General features: G+C 39.1%; 1 protein-coding gene across 7 annotated transcripts in view; it reads left to right on the forward strand.

Annotated features, from left to right (window-relative positions):
- Nucleotides 1–16320, forward strand: part of LOC102296553 (tensin) — a 133297-nt gene that overhangs the window by 71693 nt on the left and 45284 nt on the right. For 6 of the 7 annotated variants that reach the window (XM_005920208.3, XM_014332989.2, XM_014332991.2 and 3 more), the window contains 7 exons: nucleotides 2454–2495; nucleotides 9190–9239; nucleotides 10687–10858; nucleotides 11036–11086; nucleotides 11174–11296; nucleotides 12619–12683; nucleotides 13222–13305. In XM_005920208.3, the coding sequence (XP_005920270.1) occupies nucleotides 2454–2495; nucleotides 9190–9239; nucleotides 10687–10858; nucleotides 11036–11086; nucleotides 11174–11296; nucleotides 12619–12683; nucleotides 13222–13305 (587 nt within the window). Of the gene's footprint in view, nucleotides 1–2453; nucleotides 2496–5793; nucleotides 6485–9189; nucleotides 9240–10686; nucleotides 10859–11035; nucleotides 11087–11173; nucleotides 11297–12618; nucleotides 12684–13221; nucleotides 13306–16320 lie in introns of those variants that run through there. The other variant, XM_014332993.2, reaches the window with a different exon arrangement.

Raw genomic sequence — 16320 nt, forward strand, 5'->3', positions numbered from 1 at the left:
ACCTCTGGTGTCCACCATTTGGTTCCGGGATTACCACCACGACAGGCACCAACTACCTTGTGGCCGCAGCTCAGTGCAGCAGCTTCAGCAATGGAGATGCTGAACATGGTCCATTCGGACTCAATGTCCCCTGTCTCCCTCGAAATGCTGTTGACTCAGGCTCCTTCCCCACCAGAGAGGTGACATTCCATGTCCTGATTGCTAGTCTTGGTAGCCAGGGATCAGTCCGCCAGGATAACTGAGAACCATCACAGACATATTCTCTCGCTATCCCCTTATCCAGCTTTACGTCAATCATCTTGCTTAATACAAAAAGAAAGTATAAGGATTGCAGTAAAGGGGGTGGCTTTTACACAGAGACTTTTAAAAAGCATCCACACATCCTGTGGTGCTTTCAGTAATTTGGTATGAGCTATGCGGATGCTGCCACACTGAGCAGAAGAGGAACGATAGAGAGCCTCAGTGAAAATCATTATTCCCTTTTCCGTTAAAGCTTTCTGTTTTAGAGGATAAAATGGGATTTATGCACTGCGACAACGAGACTTCAGCCATTTTCATTTTAATGAGCTTGAAATTGGAGTTTTCATTCATTTCCACAAAGAATGCTTGCTCAGCAAATGTTAGGTCATGATTAGAAAACCAGGAGAAATACCAATTTGATCATTTCCCTTATTTGTAGTGAGTATTTAATGAACTCAAATATGAGAGGGATCAGTTGGTCCTGTTTTATATTTTTATGATTAAACCACCAATAGTTTGACCAAATTTGGAAGATTACAGGCTACAATAACTACTTTTCACTTATTTACTTTGGGCTTTGGTCTTTTAAAATCACTGCTGCAGCTTGTTAAACAGTCCTTTGGATTTGTTTACAAAGCTCACTGCAACCTAAGACCCTGTACTTAACTCAGTTAAGAGATTTTCCTTAAAACATGGATCAAGCTCTGTATCTCTGTGCCTCTAATTACATACTTTCTTTTTCTTTCCTTCTTTCTCCATCTCTGCCTTGTTCAGGGACAGACATGCACAATTTAAGAAACTGATTTGAAATTTTAACTCTTTATATACCTTTGAATGCAAATACTGTAAAAACTCACAAAATGTCATGAAATTAGTCAGCAGAGACTTCATGCAATAGGATTTAATTGAAAAGTATGACAAGGAAAACTGGATCCAAACATACATCTGTATTTAGTTTGTCTCAGTTGTTAGTTTGGTCAACCCTAAACACCCAAATACCCTAAAATAAGGACATTTGAACTGGCATCAAAATCTGAAGTAACCTCAAAACAACATTTTTTAAAAAAACGTGACTGATAGTAGCTTTTTCGGAGCTAATACTGATGCTAATACTATGTTATTGCTATACTGAACAGAGAAAATTAAGTATTCATTGTTTATGGACTTTCCAACAGTGTTCTAATTTAATATGTAGTTGGCAACTTACCGTGAAGATGCAGATTATCTCCACTCCACCAAATGCTAAGTTGTGATGCTACTCTGCTTTGTGTGCTACAGACTCTCCTGAGAGTTCTGTAATCAAAGGACTTACTGCGCTTTGCTTAATAAACTATAGGATGATGCTATTGCTCAATCACCAAAAACATATTTGTTAGGCATTATGCTCCATACAACAGAAAATATTTTGGCAATATTTATGCTAATATGACTATATCTTTGATAGGAAAATGTTGGCTGATTATATAGAGAAATAGAAATGTTATGGTTTTTGTATTTTCACAAAAAATTAAAAACAAAAGAAGGAATAGTTACTCTTTGTGCTTTCAACAGCGGCTGCAATTTACTTTACATTTGTTGCCTATCTTTTTGCTTTCTTGAAGGGTAAAACATACCTTAAAGCCAAATAATCATATAGCATCTGCTAGTTGGGGTCATTGTTCAAAAAATTAATATATTAATGTAAAATGTAAACATTGCTTGTTACTTCTTGGTTCTTAAAAGTATAAGAGAACGTTAATTAGCAATTTGTTTAGCTACACTTTATGTTACGCTTATGGTACTCTGTAACATGATCTGTCTTAATGATGACACACAAAAACATCAATAAAAGGCTGTGAATAAATATGAACAGATAGCAATAAAGGCTACAAGCCTGCCTGCCTTTGTTACCTGTTGAAGATCAGGCTCTGACTGCTGGGCTGGAGTCTGCATACACTCAGCTGAATCGAATTTAATACAGTAATGCATTACATTACTGTATTACAGGCAAATGTAATGTTGCATTACATTGGAACATGTTACGACTGAAACCTACACACACTGAGTGAGTCTGGTAGGTGACTGTCACCCAGGCAATAAGTGAGAGCGGGACATCCAGCAAGGAAACCTGGTTCTCACATCTCCTTCTCATCTTTTTTTCTCACCATGTTGTTTCTTCCTTTGTGTGAAAGAAACAATGATTAACCCGCTGACTGTCTCACTTTTCTCTCCAGCCTCCCACTCCTCAGCTGCCATTAAAGCATGTAGATACACCGGTAAGTAACACTTCTTCTGCGTAAGTGTAATGCCAAGAAGACATGCTTTAAAAGATGTTCATTCATAAAAGCTGCTATTGTTATTGCAACAAGACGCTGGAATAACAATCCTCAAGTACATTACTGTATGAAGCAAAACATACACAGACACCTGGATAGATACAGCTATGTACTTTTTTTTCTCAAGGTTCGTGCAAGACCCCTCAGTTCCTGCAATTACAGAAATAGCGCAGTTCCATATATGTTGCACCACATGCATGGAACTGAGGTCTGTAGAGAAATGGTTTCCCCAATTCAGTGTTGAAGTACTTGAATCACTTTCACAACCCTATATAACACAAACATAAGCCAAACATTACTGTCAATTATCACAAGCCAGCCTCAGCTATTGTGGCTGAAAGGGAGCAGTCCAACCAGGTTTCATATAATTATGGAAAACCTTCACAGAATAGCGGAGGAGCCGATTAATGCCAATGGCTAAGGTTTTAATTTGAGGCGTCCACATACAGTTTCTCAAAAAATCCAATTATTAAGAAGCAATAAATGTAATAACAATGACTCAGCAGGCACTGAAATATGCTGTGCTTTGAATAGTATGTTTTGAAATAGAGAAACATGTGCAGCAACCTACTGTAGAAACAAATGCTAACTACAGACAATATACAGTGCAAACTGCACACATGAGCTCTGATATTTGCATTAATTCATGTAAAATTACTTATTACTAAATTAAACCAACTAAGGAGAGTCTCCATCTAGTTGTATATTTATTAGCTTTGAATCAATAATTTAATCAGGGAATAATTCTGTTAAGCCTTGATCTCAAACATGGTTCACTTTAAATCTTACAAACTGCAAAAGGTACAAACTGCACCATCCACTACATTTAGAACTCAGTTTATAGACCCTTAAAGACTGGAGCATATTTTTCCAATGGATAATTTCAGACTGCATATGTTCAGATGTTCAGGTTAGCTGAGGTGTCTGTTCTGTGCCACTGTAAATGAATATGTGGTACATACCTGAAATTAAAAAAAAATAGTAAGCTGTAGAGACATATGTTTCTGCCAGTCCACTGCAAATTTTCTCTTATTTCTGCCAGAAATCAATGCCAAGTCCTGGCTAGAGACTAGGCATGCTTGTTCTGTCTGACATTGCTAACAGTGGAGAGTGTAGGCATAGGTGGCGGGGACCCAAGAACGGAAGAGCTAAAAAAACAAAACAAAGAAAGAACAGAGAAGAACACTACCAATGTAAAACGAAAACTGTTATTTAATGCAAACCAATCCAAAGGTCGCAATTAATTCTTTTTGACTAAAAGGGTTCCTTTGTCTTTGTCTCCTTTTTCATAAGACCAGGAATTTTGTATTTCAAAAGATAAAAGCAGAATTCTTACATCCTTGTTTTTCCTCCTCTCTTTTTTTGTGTGTCTTAATGAGTCCATGTCTACATCCAATGTCCCCCGAATGTTTAGATCAGAAGCAGGAGATGACTCAGAGTGGGATTATTAACACAGATCGGCATGTACACACCAGCTTATATAGAGATTTATCCGCAGTTTGTGCCTTGGGAGATAGAATGGAAGATGATTATGTCTAATGTGCTATATGCAAAGAACAAACAAACAAACTAAAACAGACAAAAGCACAAAAACACCGTCAAAAAATGAGAAACAATGACCAGACACATTTTATCTTGCTAGCTAGCATATACAACGTAGTTAGTATCCTCCTATTGCTGTCCAGGAAGTATGATTGAAACACATCCAGAGGTACACAGCTTTAGTTTATCAAGAGCATTCTTTAGTTAGCTTTTTGCATTTGTTGTTAGCTACCAATCTAAGCAAACATAAGGCTAAAGTAAACAGCACATTGTGCTAGCTAGCAACAAATTAAAGTGTGTATTTAGCCACAAGTACTTAACTGCATGCAGAAATTTAGTGTTTAGCACATCCTGAGGATGAAGTTGGTTATGTCTCAGTGTTTTGAGCAGCTTTTATGGATGTTTTAGAGTGCCTTTTTATTGTGAAATTAGGCTAGTGTTGGAAACCATTCCAACAGCTATGAATTGCAGCTCACTACATCTTGTCAAACACAATAAAACAAGCTGCAAACATGTGAAAACCTCCGCCCTCCTCTTATTGTTCAATGTTTATTAATCAGCGATACTTTTTAATATTTTTAACATCATTCTATCAAAATATTTTTTTTTAAAAACTGCATTTAGAAGTGTAAGTTATATTCATCCTGTTCAGTTAAATACAAGCCATGTGTTGCGGCTTCATAGAAATGTCATCTTCTTGTGTAAACAAGCAAGCAACTGAGATTGTGAGGAAATAAGGCATACTGATGAGAAACACCAGCACTAAAAATACAAAGACAGAGGCTACTAATTGTATTGACTATGGTCTTGTTAATCTTTTTAAATTGTAACTATAAAAAGTTGTCACAAACAGTTTGACAGTGGCATACTGGTATTTGGGACTAAACATATACAGTCCCTTCCAGACATTTCCAATAAAAATTGTGTTGTATCGTCAGCTGAATTTGTGATCCTAATGTATCAATCATGCCTTTTGTTTAACCAGTAAGATCTCTGTTGTGGTTGTCATGTATTTTTATAGCATTCCCAGTGTTATCCCATTGTATCAAGTTGCCTTTTATATATTTCACAGATATAGTGTTATGCTTATTGGTTAATATGTTGAGGAGTTGTCATGGTATCCTCTTCTCTCTGTACTTAAATCCTGGAGTCATCATTTATGAGGTTTTCCGTGTATGTGTGCATCTGTGGTGTGTGGACCAACATGCAGATGGAATATTTATTTGGTTAGTCCATGCAGGATACATGCATTGTGGTTTTGACTCAAAATGCACCATTGTGATTATAACAGAGTCAGTGTGGGGCCTACTGAGGGTCATCCAACGGTATAATGGGGATTTTTGAAATCAGTATTTAGCATGGAAGAGTGGATGCACAGATGTAAGCTCTACCTAGAGAAGAATCAAACATAATTCTAACAGACAGAAAATGTTATAAGGGACGATCGTGGCCCAAGAGTTGGGAGTTCGGCTTGTTATCGGAAGGTTGCCGGTTTGAGCCCCGGCTTGGACAGTCTCTGTCGTTGTGTCCTTGGGCAAGACACTTCACCCGTTGCCTACTGGTGGTGGTCAGAGGGCCCGGTGGTGCCAGTGTCCGGCAGCCTTGCCTCTGTCAGTGCGCCCCAGCTGTGGCTACAATGTAGCTTGCCATCACCAGTGTGTGAATGTGTGTGTCAATGGGTGGATGACTGGATGTGTAAAGTGCTTTGGAGTCCTTAGGGACTAGTAAAGCGCTATACAAATACAGGCCATTTACCATTTTACTATTTTATTTTTATTCCACACTTTATGTAACCTGTTATTCCATGCTGTTGACCATATTCTTAAGGGTAGTTAGGAACAAACATTTACAGGACCCAGACACCACACAAGCACACGGGATGGTGAAAGATATGAGCCAAGAAAAGCTGCAGGGGAGAGAGGGGCAGTCAGATATAATGAGAGATAATAAGACCAAGGGAGGAGTAGTTCCAGAGAACAGAAAGTGGGTGGGAGGGAGGAAGAAAGATAGAGAAAGTAGGGAGAAGACAGCTGAGAAGGAACGAAGAAAAGGAAGATGCATCATGATATATTACATAATCGCTGATCAGGCTCGGCACAAATGGAAGGGACTAACATCTCGACCATGAGGATGTTGGAGAGAATGAACGATTAAGCTTTGACCACCTGGATAATCAGTTGAAATCCCAAAAAAGAATGAGATGTACAACACCAAATTTTGCTTGGATTCTTTCGATTTTATCAAAAAGCCTGGTATTTGCAGCTTTATCATTGCTTAGAAACAGAGAGCAGTGGGTCCTCGCCATGCCTTTGGTCAGCACCATTCGAATGCATTTTGCCAACCTGCTTCCTGGCTGGAGGTGTAGTACTGGGTTCCAATTTGGCAAGGTAGGCCACTCCCATGGAATAAAGTTTTTTTTTAAAAATTTATGATTAAAAGTTGTAAAATAACTCAACTTAAATTTCTTAGTGCCTTTTAACCTATGTATACTGCATTCAGTCTTCTCCCACTATTTCTCTATGAGATACGTATATTGTAAATATAGAAATGAATTACTCAAAAATCTTTCTAAAATATTTTTAAACTGAGAGGAAAATAATTTATTTGTGATAATAAGATAAGTAGTAGTCTGTGGTAAAATGACAAGACAAGCTCAACCATTAAAAGTATTTAAAAAATGGAAAGGAACTAAAAAAGGAATTTGTCGGAAATGTTAACGTTTAACAAATTAATGGCTAAGCATTAGAAAATTGAAAACAAAATACATTAATTACAAAATACATTAACTATTTATGTATTTTTAAATATATAAAAAATGTACAGTGTATAAATATCTAATATATAAAGTATCTAAATATACACAGACACAGGTGTGAATAAACAATTGGCCTATCATGGGTGGGAAACCAGAAGGCCAGAAGTAAAACAAACAAACAAAAAACTGGGTTACAGAGTATATAAAATAAAACAAAACAAAGTAACCAAAAGTCAGTGTCTTACAAAAAAACTTCACGTCATCACAAACATGATGAATGAATTGGTATAGCAAGACAAAAGTACATATACGCATTTAAAAGTTCTTAACTTACAGTAAAAACAAATTTGTTAGCATAACTGAAATTAAACTGAAGCTCCTCCTGAAACAAAAGCAATTAAAAGATTAGAACAATAAATCAAAATTAGTACATATGAAAATTAGACTATTACTAGATTAAACTGCATGTTAATAATACAGATTAATACTCCATTCCAGATGCCTCGAAACTAGGTCAGAACTTGGGAGTGACATCTCTTAAGAGTTCTTGCGAGTTCCAGGAAAAGTGATTATACGTGATTTTTTTGCATTTGAAAGAACACATTTAAAGATCTCATTACTGTTGTGCTTATTTAGTGAGCCAGAAATACAGAACAGATTAAAAGTTTAGTTCTACTACAGTTTACAGTCAGCGCCACCATCTTGGATTGCTAACTCAAGGTATGCTAGTCTACTTCGACTGTCCAAATGGGAAATCTGAGTGAAGGGGGTCTTCTGCAAAAAATGTGCAATTAGGGACTCAATTGCAATTTGGAACTTATGATTTCTTACTTAGTCAGGAACACACCATAACAGCTGAAAGAATACGACAGATAGACATTTAGAATTGCCCAGATGCCGAGCTGCTAAATGGAATAGTGTCTAAAAATCATGGATGAATGTTTCAAATTGGAAGTTATGGAATAATAAAACAGATGAATAAAGCTGAACTCAACACATTTAAACATAAAAGGTGTTTAAGAAAAGCTTTTTTTTTCAGTCTATTGGCGCTTAGGAAACACTTGGATAGAAAAAAGTTGGGAACCACTCTTCTCCTTTATATTTATAGTAGAAGCAAGATTGAGTCAAAACACATTGCATTGGTCATGCAGTGGCTGTGGCTTGTGTTTTTAATAGTGAACATCAATAGAGAGCTTGGGTACAGATGTAAGTGTGAGGTAGATGCAAAACCCGGTGTCACCGGGCAAACAGTGAACGTTAAATCTCAGAGACGTTTACCCCACTTTACATGCAGATTGACTTTCATTTATGTATCTACGTTGCTGCAGGCTAACAGATTGTCCCTGTGATGTGACATATAACATCGCAACACTTGTGAAGCCTTGTGTGAACAGGCTGTTTCATTTTGCAAACACCATCGTCCGTGGTGCGTTTAGCATCTGGTTCCTGTCAGATCACTTAGAATTATGTGACCATTTTGGCTCATTGGGGTGGGGGGTTGCATTAGCTTTTTCTATGGGAAGCCACTCGCAAGCAGTAAGAAGAGCCATGGGAGCTCCGTGTTTAACCTTGAGACACTTCTTGCCAACATCACTTATTTAACCTCTTCAGCGGTGAAGCCGAGCGCTCACTCTTTATGACAATGTGGGGGGGGGGAAGTAAAGTATGTCACAGATGATGTCCGCGGAGATTAATTCAGCAGTCGTTTTGTCTTTTTGGATGGCTTCATCTTCCTGACTCACACAGAGTTATCCCCTCAGCCGACAGGCAGTAAGAGGAAGAGCCAACTCTAGCATCTATTATGCAGCAATTCCTCGACAGTACAGCATATTTAGTAACATTTTCCATCTGCAGCCCTGTCACAGTGAAACAACCTGTTCTCACTCTTCCCTCTGTAAATATCTGGGTAAAGGACAGGATAATTAATTGTGTGCTCGAGTCTTGACAAGACCCCAGTTCAGGATGGTTTTCTGTTAAAACACTCCTCGTTTCTCATACTTGTTTTTTTTTTTTTTTTTACACCTCTTATACTTTTTCGTTATTCTTTGTCTTCTTTCTGTTGCTCGGTTTCTTTTGTCAAGCGTCTTGGTTGAATGCCTTCTTTTGTCAGCTGCTTCTTTTACTTTTCATCATTCTGTTTCAGATGATTCTTCTCTCTCCATCTTTTCATAGCAGTTTCAGTTTTGTGTCTGTGATCTGACTTTTCCCTAATAGCTTATGTCAGACTGTAATTCAATAAAATCATCATGACTACCAGATGGAGTTTGCTTATGAATCATTTTCCTCCTCTGACTCCCACCATCTGCCTGTGTGTGCCTGTGTGTATGTGCTCACCAGGGATCTACGAGGTCCTGCAAGAGTGTGGAGATAAGGCAAAAGCAGTCACGGTAAGAAAGCACCATCACACAGCCATGTTGTATTGTTGTTCACACTGCTTTCATTAGGAGAAATAAGGGTTCCATAAGTGGAAAAAATTTAATCTATTTTTTTCTACAATCTAAACAGCATGACTTCTAAGATTACCAAATTAGTCTTTAATAAGCTCTTTAAGTCATTACAGTCCTTGATTATTATTAATGAAGATTAGAAACTGATTGTTTGTGCTGGGTGTGTAGGAATGTAAATTTTCACTCCATATTCTCCGCTGTTTGTCGTTCTTGAAGCATGGCTGTTTCTCATGCAGGGCTTTACCGTATGTCTGCTGACCAAAAACAAAACAGAACAAAAAAACTGTGCTGTTTGGCCGGTGAAATAGGTTGCGTAATATTGGAAGAGGTCATGTCAACAGTCACAGAAGGACTGAAAATCTTTTCCTTTCCAAGAAATATAAGAGTGAGCTGCAGGAGTTTACATGTGATGAAGTGGATGTTTGTGATAAACTCTGTTGGCTAATCCCAGAGAGAAATCAGAGAGTTCAAGAAATGTTCTCACAGCAGCTGCAATCCTGCACTCGAATAGAACTGGAAAACTTGTGATTGGTGCTGATAAGGTTAAAAGGTCAAAGCATCCTTTACAAGATGTGTCCTTCTAAATTGAGTTGCCTCTTAAAGATTTCTGGCAACTATACAGTAACTATGTTGAAACGTACCAGTATATTTTATTAATTTATATTTGTATTTATCATAATGAGATGTAATAAAGATGGTCTTTTTCCCAAACACAACAAAAATGTAATTTTACAACAAGTCAGAAACTGCATGAAAATGAGAAGCTGGGATGGAGATGGTTGCAAAGCGGTTTGCACCGGCAGCTATAACTGTAGATAGACTAAAATAATTACCTACAGTGTGCTATGTAAAGCTTGGCTGATATTAGCTGTTTGCCGATGCACTGGATTTGGCATTTACTGTGTCTACTGTGTACAAGCAGCTTCCCTATTAGCAACAGAGTGACTTAAACTTCACTCTCGCCATAGTATGGACAACTACACATATTAAATATTAGAGAACAAGGATATGTTTTGTATGTTTCAAATGGAAAATAAATGGTCTGATGTTTGTGATTTCTCAATTATCAAATATTGGTATCATTCTTAAAAACCCTTTACTGGTTGGGGGTCTAAGCCTGTATGACACTATATGACATGTGACAAACTCAGTAGGGTTTGCAAATGAATATTGCAGACTGAGCTTAACTCTGTGGACTCTGTGATTGAACTCTGATCAGTGCAGATCTATCAGATCTATATACAATAGAGTTGACCATTCCCTTTGAAATCACAGCTTATGTTGCTTCGAAAAGAACTTGTTGCCAATCAAAAATGTAAAATGGTGCTGTGATATAAAATCTGCCACTGCCAAGCTTCAAGACCTTCTGCACCTTCTACCTCTGCAGGAGTCAGAGTGTGGTTCAGGCCATGGAGGAGAGCTATGAGGTCGACCTGGTCTACATCACAGAGAGAATCATCTCTGTCTCTTTTCCCGCTGGGGCCGAGGAGCAAAGCTACAACACCAACCTCAAAGAGGTGGCGACGATGCTGCGGTCAAAGCATGGCGAGCACTATCTGGTAAGAAATACCCTCAGCTGAAACTGGAGCACAGGACTGTATTGACACTTTTGTTTGCTGTTCGTCAGGTTTTTTGGAAGATGGTTACAGTATATCCTTGAAAACAAAAAACAAAGATTTTCTAAAATGCATCACATGTCCATCAGTTGCTTTGATATACTCTCTTCCTGATTTCAGGTGCTCAACCTGAGCGAAGGACAGAGCGACTTAACAAAGTTAAACCATAAGGTACAAACATGACATATACTGTATATTCATGGTTAGGAAGAACAAAATTCGAAAGCGAAAGCTCATTTGATGGATAATCATTCTCAGGTTCTTGAGTTTGGCTGGCCGGACCACCATGCGCCAGCACTGGATAAGATCTGCAGCATGTGCAAGGCCATTGACATGTGGCTCAATGGAGACACACGCAATGTGGTGGTACTGCACAATAAGGTAAGGCAGAAAAACAAAGTGTAAAAACATCTGTTATAATGCGGCGGTGATGTGCTGGAACATTTATTGGCTGGGCATAGAGATTGTAAAGTTTCCCTCTAAATATGGAAATGTGATTATTTTTTTCATTGCTGATCTCATAAAATCAACATAATTTGTAGTTATTCAGTTTCATAGCTTGACATAAAACATAGTCACTGTGAAGTCACACATTGAGCTATGGACTATTGTTTTAAGCTCATCTAGCTGAAGGTCCGTTAACCTTATGCCGTGGTGAAACGTCCCCACTGAACATGTGAATTTAATCAAAATAATACACCGTGATCACATAATTGGGTTTCACCCAAAACTGTTATCAAGACAGTGGCTTATGAGCCGGATGAGCTACTGTATCACCGGTGTTCTTATTATGTATTCTGGTTGTCACTGTTTTTAACTCATTCACTGCCAGCCATTGGCAGTGAATGAGTTAAACCCATTGACTCATTCACTGCAATTGACAGCTATAGACGTCAATGGCAGTGAATGAGTTAAGGTAATCAGAAGTGAGCATAATTGGGCTAGAGCGCTAACACTTGGCTAGCTTTGGAGAACTCTGGCTTGCTTGGTTAGCAAGCTTAGACTTTAGAGATACACAGGGATATCTTATGTATTAAAACTTCTCCAAAAGGTAAAATATCACAAAAACAATTAGGAGTTTTAATTTACTTTTTCAGCTTTGATAGGCAAGTCTAGTAAATGGCATTCAACCTATTTCATAGCCACCAGTCATTCAAAGTATTAAAATTTAAAGTGGTCACCACCAGTAAAGATGTTACAAAAGGGAAAATTAGCATTAATTTAGCATTAAATTCTGCTAGTCATTTTAACTATGGCTGGTAACATGGGCATGTACAGAAATTGGCTGCTTGTGAAGCGAGCCGAAAGTTGAGAAACTACAGTTTCTTCATCTTTCAGCCTTGGAGGTTGCCGATTGTTTAGCTCTCATGTTTATGCAATGAATCCTCTGTTGTTTTAGAGTATTTGCACATGGTATCCAGATAAAGCAGGACAAGCAACAAAGTTTATGCTCGAATTGAGCCAACTGCTTTAACCAAGCAGAATGATTAAACATTATTATTTATATATAGCTCCAACTTTTGGGTTTCAATTACACGTGAAAATGCTTGAAGACCAATTTATTACCATCGAAGGGGGATTTGTTTCTGCTCTGTTTCTTGATCATTAATTCAATGATCCTTTTGGATCCCATCAATTTTCCTGTTACCCATCTTGACTCTTTATATCATTTAAACAAGCCCTGTTTTGTGTTTCTTTCACAGGGGAACCGAGGTCGAACGGGTGTTGTGGTGGCTGCTTACATGCATTACAGCAACATATCTGCAAGGTATCAAACATGTCATGATCAGACACAGCCTAAAACGTGTTAAAATGTAGTTTAAAATGTAGTGTTACATATTAGATTGCATTGGTGTTTGAGTTTAAACAGAGGTGAGCATTTTAGGCTGTCAGCACTGAAAAAGTTTGATCTGCGTGCTTTGATACTTTAAATCGAAGGGTTATGTAAGGACAGGAGCAACAATCCATCACGGTTAGACCTTGCAGTCTGGGACTTCAGCAGCCTTGAAAATTAAACAACGATGTGATTATAACAGCTAAACACTCGACTCTGGCCAGCTCATTTTTCTGGCTCTGTGAGAAGAAACGCTCTGAAAATGTCATCGTTCTTTAATGCTACCAGATGTTAATAGGTGGGAGGGTTCCTGGGGGAATGAAAGCTGCTTCATAAATGATGAAAGCTGGGGGGTATTTCTAAATCTCAGCAGGTTTTCCAAAATAAAGGCTGTTCTCCTTGTTGTTTTGTAATCTTCAAATTGTTCTGTGGTGAATGATAACATCACTTACCCAGTTCTTGTGTCTCTAAGTGCTGACCAGGCACTGGACAGGTTTGCAATGAGGCGCTTCTATGAAGACAAAGCACTTCCTGTGGGTCAGCCATCACAGAGGAGGTAAGTTATTACCTCACTTCCTATTGACATCTGCTATGAGGTGAACTAGTCTGAACACTGTAGCACTTTGCCCACATTTCCAAAGGACTCTTGCAGCCCATTTAATACTGATGCTAAGGCTCTGAAGGGTTAGTAGAGGATTTAACACTTCTTAGTAATTTTACACAGCTCTACTGTACTTGAGCACTCATAACACTTTATACAACATGTCTCATTAACCACAGCATTTAGGTTAAATGCTTTCTAACATTCACACACATTCACACTCCGATGAACGCATCAGAGAGCAACTTAGGATTAGGACCCTTTCCTAAGGGTGCTTTGAAGTGGCCAAGGGTTGAAGCACTAACTTTCTGATTAGTAGAGTAATAAATCCATGTTTGACAGTTTTGTCAAAATTAACAGAATTATGACCATCAGATTCAAATTCTATATACCACTAATAAGAATGCCAATAAGAAACTAGTTACCTGTATCTAAAAATAGTGCAATTGCAAAACTCAACTCCAGCAGACAAGGCTATAGCTACAGCCGTGAAACTGAGATTCGATTTTTGGATTTTGTTTTTGGAAAAAAGGGAAGAAAAAGTCTCAGCTCCATGCTTTTAATAGTGAGTGTGTTAACTTAATCTCTCCCATTTAGATTTAGAAAAATTCTACAGAGGAAATTCTTTCTATTTTTTTCCGTTTATCACCAATTTTGTTTTAATTAGGGTAATTAAGAGGAAACAGCACCAAGAGAGGCCATCTATCTTGTCTTGTCTGTCTGAGGAATTCCACTGGTGACTCTGGGGAGGCTGCAAGGCTTGCTGACAGTACATTCTTGTCTTTTAAGCATATCAGAGCATATTTTCTGTGACTTCATCTACACTTTTTTGCAATACAGTGGTATAACTCCAAACCAGAGCCAGTCAAACCAATCAAGAACGGTTAAAAAACATTTGAGCAATTTATTTTTTGTTGTAATTTTCACTCAAGGGACACTGTCTTCTTGTTCTCTAAGTCATAAATCTGCTCCTATTACATTATTAGTTGCCTTTGCATATTAGGCAGGGAGGTGCTAAAAGGCTTGACCCCTCTCAGTTTCCCTTCTTCACATGAGAAGATTGGTGTCTTGATCTGGGCTTTTCAGAAAGGATGAGCAGGAAAAAGGTTATGGGGGATATGCGAAGGAACACAGGAAACACCAGGGGACTTAACACCACTTCATTTAAGCTTGTGAATTAGTCAGCCAGTCATTCTTTAACAGGTCTATAGGCTTGCCCTCTGCCCCGCTGCTATTTCCTGCTTTGGATATAATTATCTCTGCCCCCAGAGACTGGCAGCATTATGGTCTGGAATGTGTGACATTAACATCAAGTGTGGGAGATGATCTTAGGCCGCTGCTTCCACGAAAGCCAGTAAAAGGCAGGATTAAAGGTGTTCCGTGTAGCACGGAATCATTAAATGATTAGTGTGAAAATAGTAGTATGCAGCAGAAAGCACAGTGAACATTTGTGTAGAGGATTGGAAGTGTTCTGATTTAAGTTATGGGACAAAACATCATTAATCTGTTTTATGTGCTTTTCTAGTTGTTCACAAAGAACTTGAATGGAAATCACAGGAATAAGGGTCACAGTACAGTGAAGTGATGGCATTAGCAGAACCCCACATACCCCAGCTTTATCTTACTCCTGTAACTTTCAAATTGGAAATCTGTCTGGCTAAAAATATAGACTCACTGGTCACTTTGCTAGGTGTAACTCACTAGTACCAGTGTGGACCACCTTCAGTTTTTCTTCATGGCATAGAGTTAACAAGGTGCTGAAAACACTTCTCAGAAGATTTCCGCCCAAATTTATATGACAGCATCAAACAGTTGCTGCAGATTTATTGGCTGAACATCCATCATGTGAATCTCACACCCCAGAGGTGGTCTGTTGGATTGAGATCTGGTGACTGTAGAGTTCATTTGAGAAGAGTGAACTCACTGTTAGGTTCATGAGTTTTGTGACATGGTGAGTTATCCTGCTGGAAGCAGAAATTCAAATCAAATTCAAATTCAAATTTTTTTATTTGTCACGTACACAGTCATACACAGTACGATATGTAGTGAAATGCTTGGACAACTGCTCGTGACCTCTGAACCGGAACTTCCTGTTTCAGCCTTTGTTTGTATTTTGGCATGAGGAAATGGCGGCGTGATCAGATTTGCCAAACGGAGGGCGGGATTGTGCCTTGTAGCCGTCCTTGACCGTAGTGTAGCAGTGGTCCAGTGTCCTTTCACCCCTGGTGGGGCAGGTGATGTGTTGATAAAAGTTCGGCGCTGCGCGTTTGAGGTTGGCGCTATTAAAGTCCCCCGTCACAATAAGCGCAGCGTCCCGGTGTTGTGTCTGGTGCTGTGTGAGTGCCTCATGCAGCTCGCATAAGGCGGTGACCGTGTCCGCTTGTGGTGGAATATAAACGGCACTTACAATGACCGATGTAAATTCCCGAGGTAGATAAAAAGGACGACACATGATGGACAGTAGTTCCAGATTTGGTGTGCAGGAGCGTGTGAGAGGAACAACGTTCGCACTGTTGCACCAGTTGTTGTTCACCATTAAACACACGCCGCCTCCCCTTGACTTCCCCGAGTCCCGTGTCCTGTCCATGCGGTGAACCGAGAAGAACTCGGCCGGCTGGATGGCGTGGTCCGGCACCGCTGGGTTCAGCCATGTCTCGGTGAAGCAGAGGAGATTGCAGTCCCGAATGTCTCTCTGGAACTTTATCCTGGCCCTGAGGTCGTCAAGCTTGTTCTCCAGTGACTGGACGTTGGCGAGCAGGATGCTAGGCAGAGGTGTGCGGTGTGCACGAGCTCTCAGCCTGTTCCTGACGCCGGCTCGCTTCCCTCTAGGCCGCCGCCGCTTCCCTTTGTTCTCCCTCGAGATCTCACTCGGCCAGCTCGGATCCGGAGTTAAAAACTTCGAATTGTGAGTACATTGTAAACCAATAGAAACAAGAGTGTCACTGTCATACCTAATGTACCCAATGGTGA

This window comes from Haplochromis burtoni, unplaced genomic scaffold (genome assembly GCF_018398535.1).
Source record: "Haplochromis burtoni strain Fernald_Lab_line unplaced genomic scaffold, NCSU_Asbu1 Contig_38, whole genome shotgun sequence".
Taxonomy (NCBI): Eukaryota; Metazoa; Chordata; class Actinopteri; order Cichliformes; family Cichlidae; genus Haplochromis; species Haplochromis burtoni.